The sequence below is a fragment of the Acanthaster planci genome, linkage group LG03 (genome assembly GCF_054643075.1).
Source record: "Acanthaster planci isolate LZ-2023a linkage group LG03, COTS_SCS, whole genome shotgun sequence".
In the NCBI taxonomy this organism is placed as follows: Eukaryota; Metazoa; Echinodermata; class Asteroidea; order Valvatida; family Acanthasteridae; genus Acanthaster; species Acanthaster planci.
Window position 1 is genome coordinate 20,114,135 of NC_141779.1, and position 19,320 is coordinate 20,133,454.

At 42.4% G+C, this 19,320-nt stretch overlaps 2 protein-coding genes across 3 annotated transcripts; one reads left to right on the forward strand and one right to left on the reverse strand.

Moving 5' to 3' along the window:
• Positions 1–250: 250 nt before the first annotated feature.
• Positions 251–18,020, reverse strand: gmppa (GDP-mannose pyrophosphorylase A). 2 transcript variants are annotated; one of them, XM_022256151.2, is made up of 12 exons: positions 17,793–18,020; positions 12,848–12,945; positions 11,103–11,206; positions 10,460–10,652; positions 9,880–9,939; positions 9,124–9,254; positions 8,395–8,526; positions 7,033–7,177; positions 6,449–6,541; positions 5,303–5,474; positions 3,931–4,061; positions 251–2,217 (listed from the first exon to the last, which is right to left on the reverse strand). In XM_022256151.2, exons 1-11 carry the CDS (start codon positions 17,833–17,835, stop codon positions 3,961–3,963), a joined length of 1,272 nt encoding a protein of 423 aa, XP_022111843.2. In that variant the 5' UTR covers positions 17,836–18,020; the 3' UTR covers positions 251–2,217; positions 3,931–3,960. The 2 variants fall into 2 exon arrangements, with proteins under 2 accessions (XP_022111843.2, XP_086990314.1); XM_087134188.1 differs by lacking the exon at positions 3,931–4,061 and having other exon boundaries at positions 251–2,213; positions 5,299–5,474.
• Positions 15,036–16,786, forward strand: LOC147799717 (uncharacterized). The gene is made up of 4 exons (XM_087133972.1): positions 15,036–15,118; positions 15,560–15,809; positions 16,087–16,366; positions 16,402–16,786. The coding sequence occupies exons 1-4, from the start codon at positions 15,036–15,038 to the stop codon at positions 16,782–16,784; spliced, it is 996 nt and encodes a 331-aa protein (XP_086990098.1). The 3' UTR covers positions 16,785–16,786.
• Positions 18,021–19,320: the final 1,300 nt, after the last annotated feature.

Genomic DNA, 19,320 nt, shown 5'->3' on the forward strand with positions numbered 1-19,320 from the left:
TTCTAGTGGGTTTGGGAAGATTGGGGTCGTTTTCATTTCCACTGAAATGGTTGATTTTGAACAAGCCCCGGAAATGCATGTGGAAGGATAAAACTCCTTTGATCATTGCACAAAATATGTACGCATAATCAGCATGGAGACCTCGTACCTTGGCCCTCGCATCATTTAACACGTGAAGCTTACTACCCCTAGAACTATGGGGCTCTTTAGGGGTATGTAAAACCCTTGAAGGCCAGAAACTTTTAAAGGCTTAAAGCTTGATACACATACAATTTATTGGGACCTGGAAAATCCACAGCTGGCATGGTGTTCATTTAAGTGACAAAGTCTGGTGGCTCTTGGGATTTGTTACAATAGTTTCTCTTGATTGCACTGGAATGATTGGAGGGTGCCAGCTGTTCACACCCAGCCCACCCCCTTATGAAGTAACTCTAGAGTGATGTGGCCCCAGCCCTGCTGGTTATTCATAATATGGCAAGATCACATTCAAAGTCTTCCCCCTTCATATACATTCTGTACAAAGCAAAATAATGCAGTGATGTGGAAACCCTATGTCCTTTTACAAAAGCATTCACTTGCTGTCATTTGCAACTTGTGGCACGACGATTCCAACCTTGTACGTGACTGCATGTACATGTATATTCTGTCAATGGTGTGCTCCATGCAACTACATGTTTCTGTGTCTGCATTGACATGTACATGTAAAATAGAAAGTGATGGAGTGTAATGGAGACAGTTCAAATTTCATTGATTTGAGTACACATTTTGTACAATCCTTCAATTACAAACTACATATAGCTACTGGATGTTCCCTTATCCAAAAGCTTCCATCTTCTGCCTCTAATGGTGAAGAAAATCACACTTTGAACAATGGTGCAAATTTCACTCACTTTTGACATAAAAACAATCTATTTAGAATTCATCTAATTAATAATTACTACATAAGGTAATCAATACAGATTCTGTGCATCCATCCTCCACTACACGGTTGTGTGTTTTTGCCATGAAAACGTATACATTTCCACTGGGAAGTGGTTCGTAGCACGTTACATTTATACTTCAACACAAATATAAAATTCTTGATTATGGAAAACTACTTGTAATTTATTTATTGATAAGTTTCTCAGTTTCTGCATTACGGAAGAAAATGTTCATCTTTTTGTCACCTTCCTAAAACAATTCTCATGGAAAACCATTCATGTTGGCAACGTGAATCTGCCGTAATACATTTCAAAGCACAAATACACTCTTTCAAGACAAACCCTATCCCTTCAAACTAAAATTTACCTTTGAACTAAGTGGCGGTTTATAAAAATTGAGTTGAACAACCCAAAATTAAACCCATCTATTAATCCAACTTGGAAAGCCCTTCATGGATACAAAAATGGGTAGTGAAACTTGGGAAAAGTGGGGTTACGTTGTGTCTTTTCCTCCCATTTCTTGAGTAATGACTTTTGCTCCAAACCCATCCTCACCAGAACAAACTTTTTTATCCCTAAACACTGCTTAATGACCAACCACAATATCTAGAAAATTGAAAGTAAAGAATTTCACTTATGGAACATTGAGGCATATACCTGTATGTATCGTGTAGTTAGACTAAAGATACAATTTCACAAATATTTTCACTCCTATAAGAAGTTCTCCCTCACTGGCAGCTAAGAGATAGGCTCGTAGGGAGTTTTTCTACCGGGCCTATACATACACACCCACTAGCAACCATACATTCCAAAAGAAATTGGATACACATGCTCAGCACGGCCCATATCAAGCCCACATAAATCTGTGATGTGCATTGAGTGAGTATCCACCAAGGAACCATCGTTGCTATGTAAAGGTACATCTCTTATTCCTGCATGGAGAATCAGTACTTGCTACGGTATCTTAAAACAAATTGTGATTTTGGAATGTTTATTTTCAGTAAAACTCGAGTTGAGCATTGACTTTACACACCAGTTACACCCCACCATGTTACACCAACTACACGTAATTCAAAATAGTGTAGATCCCAACATTTTTGCATATCAGTTTTGATGGCCATTGATGGCTGTCTTTTCTGCAGCAGCTAAATTGTGTAAAAGTTTGTGCTGCTGGGGTGCACTTTGCTTCCAAACACTTAGAGTAGAATCTGATTCTTGAATGTTCTTCGAATCTCCTTGTGAGGCAGGATGATTGCATTCAATATCATTACTTCTGCAGGAATGTTCACGTTGCTGCCTGCATCAAATAAATCATATACACGTTCTTCAATGTAAGACGTCACTTGGATGTTGATATGAACATGAAAAACAGGGCTGTGAGCCACCTCCAACGAACACAGCCAACATTCGAAAGTGTTCGTGGGTATCAAAATGAGAAATCTGTGGACACTAGCATTCTGTCCAAATAATGAAGTGTGAACTACTTTGATGTATGAGGGTGGGGAGGCAGAGTGAGGAAAGTAATGGATAGAACACAACAGTGGATGCATTCTTCTCAAAGTGAAGAGGTTTTACTAATTGGCGGCTCAAGGTATTTGATCTAATATAATTTTGTGTTGTTTTGCATGAAGCTTGAACCAACCTTGACTGTAGTCACAGAGATTCAGGACTTCAAGTTTAATGTGAAACTTAAGGGCAAAACATCCACTGTAAATGTGCATTGTGCACGCACCCTTGAACCCCCCCATCCTTTCAAATGAAACACACTGACCACTGCAATTTATTATGCGCTTTATATCACACTAGTCTCTGTAGAATGTCCACTTATGTATTATGATAAGATCTGTAGCAAGACTCATGGAAAAATGTTTCGTTTAGTAATGAATGAAAACAAAGGACACTACTGAACTAAAGATGTGAGTGATCCTTAAAGCCATGGACTCGCAACGATGGAACGGTTTTAAAAGTGGTTTTAAAATGGCCCAGCCATTAGACTGAAAAGAATACAATTATGAAGTTGCACTGTACCTCCAACCGTTGGTAGGCCTATAAAGTGGGGGGGGGCAAACCCAGCTATTAGACTGAAAAGAATACAATTATGAAGTTGCACTGTACCTCCAACCGTTGGTAGGCCTATAAAGTGGGGGGAGGGGGAGAGAGCAAAATAACTACCTTTTGAAAGGGGGGGGTTTCATGACTCGAAATACTTTTTGAATCATTTTGTTGTTTTTGCTTGGTAGCTGACCATCCACCAGTCAGCAAGCTAGACGTAGCAATAAGCAAGAGGTCTTCAGCATGTGCAAAGTACACAGCTGCAATGGCGGCGAAACGATTTTCAAAGTGGGGGGGGCATTGTGTGACCATCAGGCATCAGCCATTAATAGGCCAATCCATTAACCCCCATCCCATTATAGGACCTCCAAAAAGTGGGAGGGGCATGCCCCCTCCAAGTCAAAAAAGTGGGGGGGACACTGGGTCCCTGCCCCCCCCTTCCACCGCCAAAGCACAGCTCTCTGAATGTCATAAATAAATATGAGAAGATATATAACAGATTTGAATGCCCAATTTGCACTGTTATGTAAAGATCGTTGCATCAATGTTTTAAGAAAAGAAATATGAAGTATGCTGCATGCCACAAATGAGGCTGAGTAGCGAGTCCAACTGTCTGTGTCCAAGTCACTGTCACATTCTCTGTCATTTTCAGACAGTCTTTTGAAAAGTGGATCTAATTCCTGACTGAATTGTACAAGGTTACAGAACCCTGGCCCTATGACCTGGGCCCGATTTCACAGCATTGCTCAACAGCCAAGTCGCAATTTCTCCTGCCAGGCTGTCTCTTCTTTGCCACTGAGGGGGTGCTTCTAGTCAGAGCCAACGGTAAGTGCAACTTTTGCAATGTCATAGGCAGCAGTCGCAGCACTATGAAATTGGGCCCTGAACTCAAAATGCCTGGTGTCTTGTGGTGGCACCTGTTGCAAAGCGACCCTTTTGGGGTGACAGATGTACGTACTGATGGTGAAGTGAGAGCTAGGATGGGCTGTTAGAGCAAGATCTGATTCTTGATGCTGTAGCTGAGGTCTTTGTGGGGAAGCACTATAGAGTTGAGTATGATCACCTCGGCAGGGACAGCCACATTGCAGCCTGATGGTATGACACCGATAAAGGAGAGACCACATGACAAGATATGTATGCATGGAGAAGTGAACGAGGGCCATATATTCAGCAAGAAAGAATAATTCCAGCAGTGTCTAGGGTGTGGAAACACAAACAGGACGAGGTTCATGTATGCGTATATGTAGGCTTGGTGCAATCTGGCTCAAAAAGGCTGCTTTTGTGTGAGTGGCAATCTAAGCATGATGTCAAACATCATTTGTCTTTTATCTTTAAATGTTAAATTAGGTCCTCCAAAACTGATTGACACCAACACGCCAAAACCGGACAAGTGACATAGCTTCAGTCTCTCCCTGAACTCTAGCACAGTTATATGCCACATTTGAAAACCAGTACCACTTTTGATCCCAGCATCACCAGCTCACATTGAGTTGAACATGCTTCATAAAGGAAAATGTGTCACCACTGCTTTTGTGCCAAGAATGGTCCAACTACATGTATGCATGATTCTAGAATAAGACAAGAAGATCCAATCAAACAGTCGTTCCTAAACTGAAGGTGATATGCAAGAGGAATGCAGTATTGTGAAACTAACATCCAAACACCGCTAAGTGGTCACAGAATAAGAACATGAAAATGATATTTGTTTACATTACATGTGACATTGCTTCCCTGATAATGTAATGAATGAATACCATGCGTACGTAGTCTACCATGCAAAGTTTTCAAAAGCCCGTGAATTACAATGACAAACACTCCAGAAATTGAGAGATCAATAGAACGAAACATGTTCATTCAAACTGACAAAAATGCAGGACACTTTCCACACAGAGTGAGAGTGGAGTCCTATTTCTCTGACTGCCATTTGTTCTTTTACACTTTGACAGCAATGCTTTCCTGGTGCCGTGCATTTGGTGTTGTCAAACAGCCCCACACTCAAGACACATTACAGAGCAGATGGAGTTCTGCTGACGGTGAAAGCAAAGCAGCAATGACCATCGTCATTTCAGAGTAAGGCGACGCTTAAATCTCCATGCAGAGCAAGCATTAAGCATGCCTAGGCACTGAAATGCCCTTAAGCTCAGCACAAATTCTAAGTAGAAAGTGAAACTATTAATCAGTCAGTAACTGTTAATTTCCATCAGAATCCATTGATTTATTGAGTAAAACTCAAAAAGAAAATTTTGTTGGGGTTGGGTATATCATGTTAGTTTAATAGCAGAGACAGGGTGAGTAATTTAAGTGTGTGAAAAAAAAAATGCGATACTTGCCTAGGATGGTAATGGAGGGGGTAAGCCTACCGTGGTCATCAAACAGATTGTCGCTGTCCATTTTGGCGAATTTGTCGTTGGGATTAGGGCCCTTGGGAGTACCCTCGACCCTTGACCACGCCCCTACCACACTGTTCCATCCCACAATGCTGTGCAGTATACAACAGTGGTCCTTGAAAAAAATAGAGAAATGAATGCCAAAAACCAAAAATGAACCCTTAACAAATTTCAAATTACTGTGAAATAAGAGGTCAAAGCTAAACCAATATTGAACCCCAACTTTTGAACAAACCCTGCATCAAAACCAACTCCAGCCTAAGTCAAACCAAACCCTGCATTTTTCCCATTAACGTATGACTTGTTCTTCTGCCACAAACAGACTACCCAAATCCTACATTTCTGTCATTTTTCCAGAGGCAGTCGGCAGATTTACAGGACTGAGGGTGCGTCCTATAAGAACTGTGTGAGAGGCTTGACAAAGAGAAGGAAGCACAATTGACACAAGAACCAAAATACAAAAATACTAAACAAAATTGTGGTCCAATGTTTTCTGGTACCAAACATTTCTCTTCAATTTCACTGCTACTCCCGTTATTTTATGGGAGTAATACTGTGAATTGCTTATCTTCAGAGCATTTGATCACTTCCACTGTGCTCACCTGTGGTGTCATCATAGGTATAAATGGGCATGTGCAGTATGTGGTGAAAACATAGTCTCAGGTTACTTGAAATGCACCGACCAGGTCAATTAGAGGTCATTTATTGATTGAATTCATAAAATGAATCTGATCGGTTGAAAGTAACAGCCACTTAAACACACGTTTCTTGCCTAACTTTCATAGAACTTAGTTGACTGGAGCAAATCTGGCTCTACATTCAAGTACTTTTTCTGAATTATGTACAACATTGTCAACATTCCTTCACGACATCTGACTAAGCCGCTACGTTTATGCATTGTATGATGCGATACTTCCCCAAATAACCAGCTCGCTCGGCAGGTCGATTACTGAGGCCAGCTCTGAGTAAAACGTGAGAAGTCATGTGAGTGTCAAATTGAGCACAGTTGCGGGTACGGGAAGTACTGAATGTACTGCAGAGGGTGATGTGCACCCATGCAGTTTTGAGACTTCACTGGCCCACACTTACCTGTAGATTGGCACCTTCCAGGATGATAGATTCCCTGACTCGGACACCAGGTCCTATCAGAACACCAGCACCTATTGTCACATTGGGACCCAACTGCAAATCAAGAAAGTAACATAACACTCACTAAAGGCCACAAATAAACACATGAAAATGAAATGTGCATTTACACCTAGCCAAAGGTCAATGAAGTCTTTCAATAAGTGTTCAAATACGGAATCCAATAATTTTTTCAAATAACAGAAAAGCGAGCAGCTAATATGTGGCCCATCAATCCAAACACGAGCAGAAGTACTAAATGGTACTGTCTGGAAACATTGAAACAATGAAAATTCCGCAGCTTCTATTACCCGTATTATGAAAGCTTTCTGCAGACAAAAATTTTCACTTTGGATCAATTTGAAGGAGGAAGATTTACAGTGGGGAAAGAGAATTGTTCAGCATCAAAATTCCCTGCTTCAGCGTGTTTGGGAAATTTGATCACGCTAATAAGCAAATGATTTTGAGAGGTCTTCTGCAGAAAAGTGAGGCACACAGGGCCGATCGTTGAAGAATAGCGGGGCCTGAAAATGATTGGAAACACCTACAGTAGCTGTGGGATCCACCCGGGCTGTTGAATGGATGAAGACATCCCCGATGATGTGTGGTCCGCTTGCACCATCCTTGGCAAGGCGTTCCGGGTGAGTGTCGTGGTAGAGTCCCAGGTAGAGTCGATTGGCGTAGATGGCTGACCTGTGATGGAGTGCAGTGGATAAGTTACCAACCACAATGTAATGGTAGAGCAATTGTGTTGCACTCGGTAGGTTACAGGTTCAGACCCTGCTTCTGTTAATGATCTCTATGATTTCTTCTACACATAGAATGCTGGATAATCTGTGACTGCTGAATACGCCACTGGACCTGACACATCAAAAGCACATAAAAGCAAGTTCCTGCTTCTGAAGTTTTATGTTTTAATTGGACCCCTGCGTTCTTTAATGTATTCAAAAACAGTCTAGGAAGTGTAGGTCCTGAAAAATTGGACCTCATTGTTTTTTAAACACATCCCCTTCCAAAATTCTACCCAGAAACACATTAAGCACTTGCTGCCGGGTGGTTTGAAAAATGCAATGCACACAAGCGGACCATTTTCAAGACTTTCAGTTTTCAAAATTCTTCAAAACTTCATCATTTCAATTAATGGACGTTTACATCCGCACGAATGACTGTCTGCTGGCTACTCTAATCTGACAGACAAAATCTATTGACGCCCGAGTATTTTAGCCAGGCCTGCAGCCTTGTAAAAAAGAGCCCAGATTGTGCAGAGTTATGTAACTTTCTTTTGTTCACGAACCTGGCACAGTGTGCTGCTGACCTCTTTTCAATAGGGGCCAGAGTAGCAGCGGTGGTGCAGCACTTTTCTCCCTGGTGGTAATCCGCTCGCGCTAAATCCCCCAAACCGTGGTATACTGTTTCAAAACAAGGCTGGATTATCTCCACTATTGAGAGTGACAAAATGTCGGTAATACCCAGCAGCCTGGTCTTTTGTTACGAGTACAGTCTTTTGTTACAAGGCCCGGTTCCCTTTTTCCGATTTCAGAGACACCAGCTATGCGTATAAAGCATACATGTACGTGTCCGGTAGCGGAAACCCCGTCGACAAGAGGTTAACCGAGTTCCTGCAATAAATTGCAGAAGTGATTTAAAAGTTGTTAAATAATTGCTGCATTTGAGTGAGCTCAAATGGCAGAGACAACTGTGTAACTTGACAGAGCCAAGAAAGGTATTCATCAAGTGCACTGCACAGTGCTGCAAAATCCATTGGTGCATTCTGACACACTCTGTTCCATTCAGTGGTGGTCTCCTTTCAGCTGTGTTGCATTCTGTTACACACAGCAGGGTGCCTGGAGAGAACCCTACAGAGTGTGGAGGTTAGGATTATAACCAGGGACCGTGATGCTCCAACTCACCCGGCTGATTTGATCTGACTCCACATCAAGTCTTCACAGTTGTAAGCAAAGAGCTTGCCAGTGCCCGCCAGGGGGGAGAAAATGTCCTGCTCCAGACGAATGGTGTCCTTGTTGCTTGAGAAGGGATCCCCACTGCCCAGAGGAACAATGAACCAGTTTGATAATGCAAAAAAAACCCCAAGGTCCTTCGGCAGCTAGGCACCTGATGTCACATCAGTTTGGACATGTGCAGTGTGTGTGAGTTGGCCCAACACCTTGCTAACAGGACCAGCATCGCATGCATGTACGTGTATACAAGTAGATGCTCTTGAATGACAGTCATTTTGAGCACACACTGTTGAAATATGACTCTTTGTTAATGTACAGTACATGTACATGCACTGCACACAGGATATGCGGAATGATACACGTACGTGTATGATTTTGCTTTGGTCCAGTTTCACTCTGTAGTCTGTGTAGAAGGAACCAGCTATTGCTGCAGGTTTCTGGTTACTTTTTTTATCCATTAATCAGCAATTAAGTTTGTGATAGCAGTTTCAAATAATTGAATCCCAATTTGCAATTGACTGACTTTCCAGTTTATTGATCCGACCCTGTACAACATTCTGAATACTTTGCAAACAAAACGCCACCTACGTTTCATACAAATTTTCCCCTTCAATGTGGTGTAAAATAACAGGGTCCTATAATGTATACGACACTGTGCTTACAGTGACAAATTCAACCTACTTGAAGATTTCATCCTGATTTTTCTTGAAGACTGTAGAGATATGCTCAAAGATTTCTGGTGTGAACACATACAAGCCACAGTTGATGATACTGCTGACGTACGTCTGAGGTTTCTCCACATAGTGTAGCACCTTAAAAAAAAAAGGATAAGCATTTAACCCTTGTGTTGTTGTACCCTCAAACATTCTTCCACTTAGGCATGCACTGGTCACTGACCTTGGAAAGGAAAGGTACGCTTAATTAGAGAGTACAAAAGGGTAATGCTGACATGGCCTACAAATCCTGCATGCTAAGGCCACACTGTCATAATTACCCAGTTCATACCAGAGGAATTGTGAACACAATTTGGTAGCCTGCATACACAGGGTTGGCTGAGTGGCTAACTGCCATGAGCGCCTTGAGTCACTGACTTTGGACACGTATTCAGGTTTATCTATTTGACTTGGACACAAACATGCAAAGTTCCAGAAGTCTTAGGAGTTTGTGTGGTGCACTTGACTGAAGTACGTGGCCTACTGTTGTAGCAAACAATGCTTCATTGCGACATCCCGGAGAATTGCAAAATACAAGGTTGGGGTTAAAAATATCATGCGATTGATTGATCCTAACAAGTCAGTATTTGTGGCATTTGGATTCATGTCAAAACTTAGCCACTGCATCTTGCCTTTTCTGAAAGTCAAAACTTTCTGCCCAAATCCTTGTCTGGATGAGTCTTTTTTAAATTAAACTCTCTCGCATGTACATTTCAGCACTCACCTCATGTGTGTCAGGATCTTTCACTAAGCATCCATAGTTTAATGACTGGCTCTTGGGTGCCTGTTAAAAAGAGAGAAAAAAGCTCAATTCTCATAAAGGGTGAAAACCATAACTAAATTACAATTTAGCCAAGTAATTCAAATGGTAAGTCTGCACAGCTGCTTTGAATATTTGGAAAATATAGCTAACATGCATACTTTTTAGAGGCCTTACAAGTACTAACAATATGTAGTACCAATTAGCATCAATCACGCTGGCAATAGGCAAGCAAATGTGGAGGGGGCTACCTCCAATCTCCCCCAAGTTCTCTGTGATACTTATAAAACTTCACCTTTCAAAACAATTTTCAGGCTGATGAGAGTATAGAGGTCAAGTCCATCACATGACACCACAGTCATGCATGTAAGTAACAGGTGAACAATGACAAAGGAGTACATGAATTTTTGCCACAGGTCATCTTTTATGCACTAGCATGGACTCAATCACATCACTAGCAAATAATCAGTCATGTTATACAGGGATAGAATGCATGTCTATGGAGCAATGAACCTTACTGATGACCATTTCAAAAAGTCCTTACCTCAGTTGCCAGCAGAGTGAAGTGCTGACCATTGGCCCGCTGTTTGTGGAATTCCAGCATTTCAAGCAGTGGAAACTTACAGCACAGGTCACCATTGAAGACAAAGAAGCCACGTGGTTGGCCACTGAGAATCTGATCTCTAAAGTGGTACAGCCCACCAGCTGTGCCAAGGGATGTGTACTCCTGTAAGTATCTACACCAAGATACACCATTTCATTTTAGTTTAGTAGTCCAATTCAAGACAGACCCAGTTTACTGATCAACAGAACTGTCCCAGTATTTGTTTGTCTCAAGAGTCCTTCATCTCCAAATAACCGCTGACTGAATGAGAATACAAAGAGGTTTGAAATGTCCAAGAAGCATGATATCACAATGGCCATTTACATCACCTGATCACGAGTCAAATAAATTCACTACTATGCAATGTAAGCTTTGGCAAGTACATGTAAACCCCTTCAATAACCCCTCCCAAAATGTCCTTTTTTAATAGTGCATGTTCCCTGTCTCCTTTTTAAATTTCTTTTACATTGCCATTTATATCTGTGTACATGCTGAAGTGTATGTGACATGGTCCAAAAGGACCCGTCTCTTTTGGTGTCAAGAAAACAACATTGCAATTAATGACCTTTCAATGAGTGCTTACCGTATATTGACATTGAATTCTCGCTGTGAAGTTGTAAGGAATCGGCTGAGTGCCTCACTGGGCTGATAGAAACCTATGATGAGGATCTCTCGCAGATCTTCCACCTGAAATAAATCTCTCTAACTCCAATAACTGAGGATGGTGAAGAGCCTCTGCTACAAATTTTTCTCTTTTTTTTTACAGAATTCTTAAATGAACTTTACATATCCTGGGGCTGAGTCAATTGGATAAATTTCAAAACTACATTATTTGAATAGTCATAAGTCAATCAAATATCTGCATACATCTGAATAACTGACACAGCCTTAGCATATCCAATCTTTTGCCAACAAAGATGAAGTGATATGAGTTGCTTGAAGGGGTGTCTCTAGGCGTTTCTGGAGGGTGGTGTTAATTTCAATATTCATGAGCTAACAGGGATGCCATCTCATCAGCGCTCAGAGTGAAGCTAGCAGCTTCAGCATAAAGAAACTCAGTAGCAAAGAACTCTTTGCAACATACATGTACTTTTTAGAGGGCTTGACATGGTTATAGTCTGGCCTTTTCTGTATGTATGTTTAGTACATACCAGTACATGTAGAGGTATGTACATGTATGCATACATGCTAATGACCCAGTTCAGTATTTCAAACAGGCAATGTCTTTTGAGGACAAAGTGCACACGTGAGTCGGTATATTGCTGCACAGACAGGGCAGACAATCACAGGCGCATGCTGCGCATGCTGCTTTGTCCAGAATGACCTCGGAGGTGCTTCAGTTTGGAATATCAAACTGGCTCATTCAGCATGTGACAGGAAATGTTGGAAGCTTCATGAACAAACAGTTACAATGAGTCAAAGAGTAGGTATGTATAATCTCTACTACTCTACAGTTATTGCCCAAAGTGACACCATGAGAATAGCGCCCTCAAATGTGCAAGGAAGTAGCAGACAATGCATCAGCAAAACAGGTACAGAGGTAGCCCTCTGTGAACCAAAAGTGTAGACATTAATCCAAACAAAACCAGTCACATTTCACAGCAAGGTAGTCTTGCATTTAAGACTTGAAGGTTTTCATGGTGAAAGAAACTAGATGAGTAAAATGACTGCGGTTGCACCAAGTATCAATCTCTTTCTCGAGTATGTGTGGTTCTGAGAAGAACCTGAAGACGGACAGAGTACACTGTTCGAAAGGTCGAGTTATTCCCTGGTTCTTCTCAGAACCACACATACTCAAGCAAGCGATTGATACATGGAGCAACCTCAATCATTTTACTCATCTAGTCTTGCATTGGCGCTGTTTCCTCACCCACTTTGTGACTTGCATTCAAGTACATTATTCTTACTGTCATCATACACCAAACTGTTCTTGGTCTTCATTTAGTTCAAATTATTAGGCCTACCTCTTTTTTAAGCATTCTCTGATTCTGCATTATATACATTAATTAATCTGATTGGGAGTGTATGTTATAATGCATGTACATGTACCAGAAGTGAGAAATACATGACCAGGGACAGACCATGAAAGTTTTGCAATTTATTCCCAATGGGGTCCCTATTGAGTTAGGCAGAAAGTCCAGTTTTAGAGGCAGGAGGAAACCGGAGTACCCGGAGAAAACCTGCCAGTAAGGACTGGAAACCAAATGCACTTAAAAGCTTGAGCCAAGCCGAGACTCGAACCCGGGCCTCATTGGTGCAAACTGAGGAAAGCACCGCTACGCTAACCCACTCCCCTGCCCCCATTTTGATAAAAATATGTAAGCATACCTTGCTGCATGCCTCAATGTGATGATGAATAATAGGAAAACCAGCAACAGGAAACAAAGGCTTGGGGAACTCAAGAGACAACGGTCGGAAACGAGTTCCTGAAAAAGACAGAGACCAAAATTTCATGAAAGAACAAGTCAGGAACTAGCAGTTTTAGCAAACCTGAGGTGAGTAGGGTTGTATGAGGAATGTGGCTACGGGTGGGGGGCTTAGTTACAATGGGGCCTCTCTACAGTGTCTTCAGCTTTTGGATTAGCTTGAGTAAATTTTTTGCTTGAGTAACGTTAGCACCAATGCTCATGACACCAGGAAATTCGTGACTCAATATGAATTTATTACAACTTGGGAAAATTTGATAAATGGATGCTGCAAGCAATAAAATGTGCTAAAAAGTCAAATTTAGCAGTGAAAATATTGGGGTATTCCCGCAGAAAACACTTAAAATTTTTCACACCAGTCTCATAAGTTTTGTGCACAGGCCTTAGTGTCAAGCAGTGTCAATGCAGTAAATATTCCTCCATAGCATGCCATGCACAACATATGTACATGTACATTGTAGGTAACAGGGCATAACTGAGTTACACTGCCTTGGGTACCGTTTACTGCTTGGCCAAGGTTCTTTGACATACACGTATGCCCTGGTCACTAACGTTAGTCATGCTACATGTACATGTACAGGCATGTTTTGTACAGTACATGTACGTACGAGCTTCAGACATGTCAGAGCTATTCTGGCATGCTTGGATAATACCGGTACATGTAGGCCTACATGTCAAGTAGTGTTGGTGACCGTATAGCCGCCAGGCATCCTATCTCGCCACTTACTGTGAAAACCAGTAAGACTTGACAATTACCGGTACATGTAGGTGGTGAAATTAGGGACCTGGTGACTGGTGAAGGCCACGCATAACAGACATTAGTGAGAGGGCCAGCATGTATACATGTACATGTTAGCTCTCTCCACCATCATGCAATATGCCACAATGGGTCAACTCGCCCCCGAGTTAACTTGTACCCAGGTTGGCTCGTACCCAAGTCAACTCGCAGACGTGTGTATTTGCCTGCAACTGGGGACCCCTATTGTTCCTCTTTTGTTTGTACTTTAACTTTTTTAGAAGACCTCCCATATGTTTTGTACACTGTTGTCAATCGGGGACCTTCGGACAATCAGGGACCTTATTGTCCTCTATTGTTCAGGGTCCCCAATTGAATGCAGAAACAAACTCGTACTCCCCAGGCCCAGTCAGCAGAGCATAATAGGGTTTTGATGCCCACATTTATTGAATGCATGTATACAGTTCCTTTTACCAGTCGGATTTCATTGAAAATTCCCACCGTTTTCAGAAGTAGGACATAAAATGCATCTGACTACAGGGTGCGCCCCTGAACAGAGATGTTCCACAGACGTACATGTACCTCTCCATCAAGTCAATGTCTTTGTCCATTTTAAATTTGTAAATCTTTTTTTTTTTCGTATGGCTTGATTAGTTTGAATTAATAAAATCAGTGAATATACTCTGATCGAACATGTATGGGTGATGTCACAGCTTCTTTTAGGGAGAAGAAGCGATTTTTGAAGTAGGCCAACTGGGTTGAAAGAAGTCAAATAAACTCTCATCTAGAATGAATGCTGTTTGGGAAGAGGGGATGTTGATGTGATGGATCGCTATCATTTACCGTGAGAAACATCACTAAATGATCTTGCCATGATCGATATGCTGCTTTATGAAGTAGAACCATCTTGCATGATGCACGCGCTTTGGCCGGCAGTGTCCATCATTGTGAAGGCACTTCAAAGGACGTGGCAGGCCAGTCATCAGTTGCTTGGTACTGAAAGCGGCTTCAATGCCACATCCTTTGAAGAAGACATGAGACCTGATTGGCTGAAGGCACATTGCACTGAATCCTTCAAAACCCTTCACAGCCACTGTCCAATTGCAATCCTAGTACAGCTTTTCATCAAGATGGCACAAAGTTTCCATGTATCAAGTGCAGCAAGGTCGTCCGCTCTTCTCATGAAGCCCTCCGGTACGACATTTGTTATAGATGGCAGCACCAAGAGTGTGACACCGGCATCACACACTAAGAACATCAGCGGATCGTTGATGACCCCGACCGTCTTCCCGTCTGGGTCTGCAAGATCTGTGCTGACAGCGAAGCTCCATCCTCTCCAAGCTCAAAGTCTATCATGTCTATGGAGTTCGATGTGACATCGGACTTTACCGTCCCTGTACCCCACAACCTGCCATGCCTGAAGACCTGCCGACCTTGGTGAAGAAGACAAGGTTACGTTCAAGGTTGTCGACGGGGGTACTCAATGCAACAAGCCCATTCTGGTTGACAGCCATGGTAACACCTACATGTATACCCAAAAGTGGCAGAAACCAACATCCACCTCATCAAAAAAAACCAATAAGTCGAGTAGATGCCGGGTGTCAGTCCGTCAGGAAGGGCTTGACTTCTCCTTTGGAATGCACACTACCCACATCCACCCTGCCCGGCCTGGAGGTGATATTGCAGTCGCAACCGTGAAGAGGGCTGCAAAAGAAGAAGTCTTCTGCCCAGCTGGAGCTTTAGTGGAGGAAGTCTTGAGTGCCATTGCGACTACTGCCCCAGCCAGCTGCCCCAACCCGTTGTACCTGAGACGCACTGCAAACCGGGTCCGTCAATCGCAGCGCCTTCCTAAACTATGAAACCTTGACTTCGGGGTGGCTGCCGACTTCATTCCATCAAGAGTGGGGGAGCATGCCATCTCCTGTTCTTCACCGAGGACCAGCTTGCTGTTCTGGATGTCGCCAAGACTTGGTATCTTGACAATACCTTCAAGCTTGTGCGGCGTCCATTTGTGCAGCTGTTTTCGGTACATGCGTTCATCAGAGCTGAGTCGGGCAAAGTTACATGTAAGCAAGTACCACTGGCCTTTGTCTTGATGTCAAGGAGGATCACGAAGGACTACAAGAAGGTATGTTTTAATAGTTTCTACTCTTACATTACTTTTTGAAAAAATCTTGTGATCAGCTTGGAAAGTTTCACACCGACCAGTCTGCTTTCTGTATTTATTGTCAAGAAATTACTTTGCAAAAAATTTTTTTTATTCTGACATCTTTTCAGCTGTCCTTTCAGCTGACAATAAAAAGTCTTATCTTAATTTATGTTTAATTTTCTCCTTAAAATTGCACAACTGTCTAACAGTGTTGCGCTTACTTTTTGTGCTTCTTTTTCCGGATATCTCCATGCAGGTGTCAAAGTGTATCCAAAAGAAGCTACCATCAAGAGGCAGCAACTGTCAAGAGACCATGATGGACTTCGAGGCGGGAGTCTGGTCTGCCATCTGTAGTGATGTGTTCCCACAGGTTAACATTGCAGAATGCCTTTGCCACTGGACGCAGGCGGTATGGCAGAAGTGCCAGGTGCTGGGCCTTCAAGTTCCTCACAACCGAGATCCAGCAGTGGGAGACTACATCTGGCAGCTGATGTCTCTACCATTCCTGCCTGCCAAGCATATCGACGAGGCCTTCCGCTACCTTCAGGCCCGAGCATCAATTGAGCCCCTGAAACTACCGTACATGTACTCTGTCAGTACATCGATGCAACGTGGCTACTGCACAGCACTTGGAGCCCGGCAAACTGGTCCATCTTCAGGAGGGCCATACACACCAACAACGATGTCGAGGGGTGGCATCGTCGGCTGAACAGGAGGGCAGGCCACCACTGTGTTCAGTTTTACACAGTGGTTGTACTACTTCACAGCGCGGCAACTATGATCAAGATCCAGATGTGGCAGCTGAAAGCATCCAAGCTACAACGACACCAGCAGAAGAAGGTCAAGACATTCCAAGGGCAGGTGTTTAAGCTATGGGAGCGGTGCAAGAACAGGGACTTGACGACATCCGGCTTACTGGCTGCCTGCAAGCACCTCACTAGCCAAGCACTATAAGCAGCAGGGGGCAATACAAACCAACCGGCTCTTTTCAGAGCCAACACATCTTCAAAAAGAGATATATGTGCCTGTCGTTTGTTTGATGGTCTATTAAAGCAAAAAAGATACTCTGTCCTTGTCGGTTTTTTTTCTTTTCTGACCAATAATGGTGGCCTGGGATGGAAAATTTTCATATTGGTACCAGCCCTGCACAACAAAAAGCAAAAAGAACTGTAATCATTAATAAAGTAATTAATTAATGATAATTATCATAATAAAAATAATTAAAATAAATACATGAATCGTCCCTAGTATCTACCATTGGCTGCACATAAAAAAAAAACACAATCCTTACAAAAAAAATCAACAATGATTATATGATAATAATTAATTAAGTGCAAAAGGGGAGGAAAAATTATTATATACCGGAAGTAACAACAAACAGAATTGTAATCATTAATAAAATTAAACCGTTTGGAGTAAAACGGGAAAAAAACCAAACCATAATCCTCATCAAGGGAACGAGTTGCCTGGGCTACAACTTGACTGGGGTACGAGTTGACCAGGGTATGACTTAACTCAGGTACGAGCTGACCAGGGTATGACTTAACTCAGGTACGACTTGACTGGGGTAAGAGTTGACCAGGGTATGACTTAACTCAAGTACGATCTGACCAGAAATCCCAATATGCCATAAGCCTTATCGCAAATACTGCATGGGTGATTTATTTTACACATGGTAGAAAGGCAATGTGGCAAGGAAAACAGAGCAAACATTACCCCTTTTTCTTTCCCTCATCTCCACAATGCCTTTCTACCATTGTGCAAAATCACCTGTGCAGTATTTGTGATAAGGCTCATGTTGTGCCCGTACTCTTATTCTGTTACCATGAAAACACCTACATGTAGTTTAAGTAACTTGGACTCTATGAATTGCCTTTTTTAACATTTGGACATGGTCCTGATGGTCGGGCGATAAAGTTTATGTTTACTCGCTATCCAGCGGCAGAAAGTGCCTCCCCTTACCTTTCTGTGGTCCCCCAATAAGGATAACCGCCTTGTATGACATGTCTACAATTCCTGTTGAAGTCACAGATGGGAGTTCTAGCCAGCGCCTTACTGTAGCTGGACAATGCTGGAAGCAGGAGCACGACTTTGTTTACGAAGTTATAATAACAAACTTTAGTTCAATTTCTGTTTTTTAGGCTAGTCTTGACGTGGCCTCCGGCGGCTGCTCTGCTGATCATCGGCGAGCGCGCCCTCACCCGGTCATAAAGCAATGTCGAGCAGCGGTGCATGCTGAGAACGAGTTTTCCAGGCCTGTTGTACTGCAGATCAAATGAAATGTCTGGGTTTTTCTAGAATAATTCCATAAACAGCATTCTTAAAATGGCCAGCTTATGAGAATATACTTACGAGTTAATAATGATAATAATTACGTACGGGTGTTGGAGTTCGTTTTCAGGCATTAGTATATATCTTTCATCTTTTTCTTCTAATCGCAATGAGGATAAGCCGGGAGGCAGAATCCGCCCCTGACATTTTTTCTTCCGCCGCAGCGCAATTTTTTTCTACTAGCTGAACATTTAGGAGGTTTTTCATCAATTCACAGCGATTGTCTGGGGAAATTGAACATGTTGTTCTGACGCAGCACCCATTTTTCAGAGACAGGTTACAGTCAAATATGTATATTTTTCTGCTTCTGTACTCCATTCAATGCTGGCGGGCTCACACGTGTGTGGACCCAAAACTGCAAGTTTCACATTCGTGCTAAGTTTTCTATCGGACGGGCGCTTGTGACTCGAGAGACGCGTTCTTATAGAAATCCGCCCCTCCCCTGGCTGTGAGATGGTCCAAAATAAGTCGGCTGTTAATGTTTAGGGTCAGTACAAACTGCATGAAAGGGAATGAAATGAAAAGATAATGCGCAACACATTATTATTTTTGTGCTGAATCTGTGCATTATCTTTTTAGAACAATTTAAAAACAAACAAACATGTATGCACTGCCGACCTCGACCTCGCGCGCCTTGCAATGTAGTTCTCGCTGTTCTTGAGTGAACACGTGGACGTACATGTATGATTATGAAAAAAATCCGTTTTTCCCTAATGTTCGAATTCGTTATGGGCATGGGCGGAAATCCCGGGTGGACAGCCGCCCCGATGAATTGGTATGGGGGACACAATGTCGCATGTCCCTTCCATGTTTTAAGCAAAACAAAATACAAAAGGAATGGATGGATCGAGGATTTTCCCGTTTGAATTTTTATGAATGGAATAAAATAACAAACACGCGTTGTGCAAAAAAAGTGTAAATTGATGTCCCCCGGCACACGATCGAGGAGAGATTTCCACCCTGGTGGTTGTGGGCATGCGCTGTTAGATATCGAACGGGCCAGAATATCGAAATATCAAATTGTCATACAATTGTAGTGTCATTAATTGTGTAGTTAGCTGAGTCGGGGCTATTTCGTCATCTATCTGTATTCTTATAAGTCAGCAACACGTCACTTCTGACACATCCTGCTAACTCACTGTTTTTATTCTACTTTTGC

Excerpts from the sequence above, each read along its gene's own strand:
- gmppa (XM_022256151.2), bottom strand. The coding sequence starts at position 17,835 with ATGTCATACAAGGCGGTTATCCTTATTGGGGGACCACAGAAAG. Across the intron at positions 10,653-11,102 it reads GAATTCAATGTCAATATACG|ATACTTACAGGAGTACACAT; the intron begins GTAAGCACTCAT and ends ATCTTGGTGTAG. Across the intron at positions 7,178-8,394 it reads AGTCAGATCAAATCAGCCGG|GTCAGCCATCTACGCCAATC; the intron begins GTGAGTTGGAGC and ends ACTCCATCACAG.
- LOC147799717 (XM_087133972.1), top strand. The coding sequence starts at position 15,036 with ATGTCTATGGAGTTCGATGTGACATCGGACTTTACCGTCCCTGTACCC. Across the intron at positions 15,119-15,559 it reads CTGAAGACCTGCCGACCTTG|CTGCCGACTTCATTCCATCA; the intron begins GTGAAGAAGACA and ends ACTTCGGGGTGG. Across the intron at positions 15,810-16,086 it reads TCACGAAGGACTACAAGAAG|GTGTCAAAGTGTATCCAAAA; the intron begins GTATGTTTTAAT and ends ATCTCCATGCAG.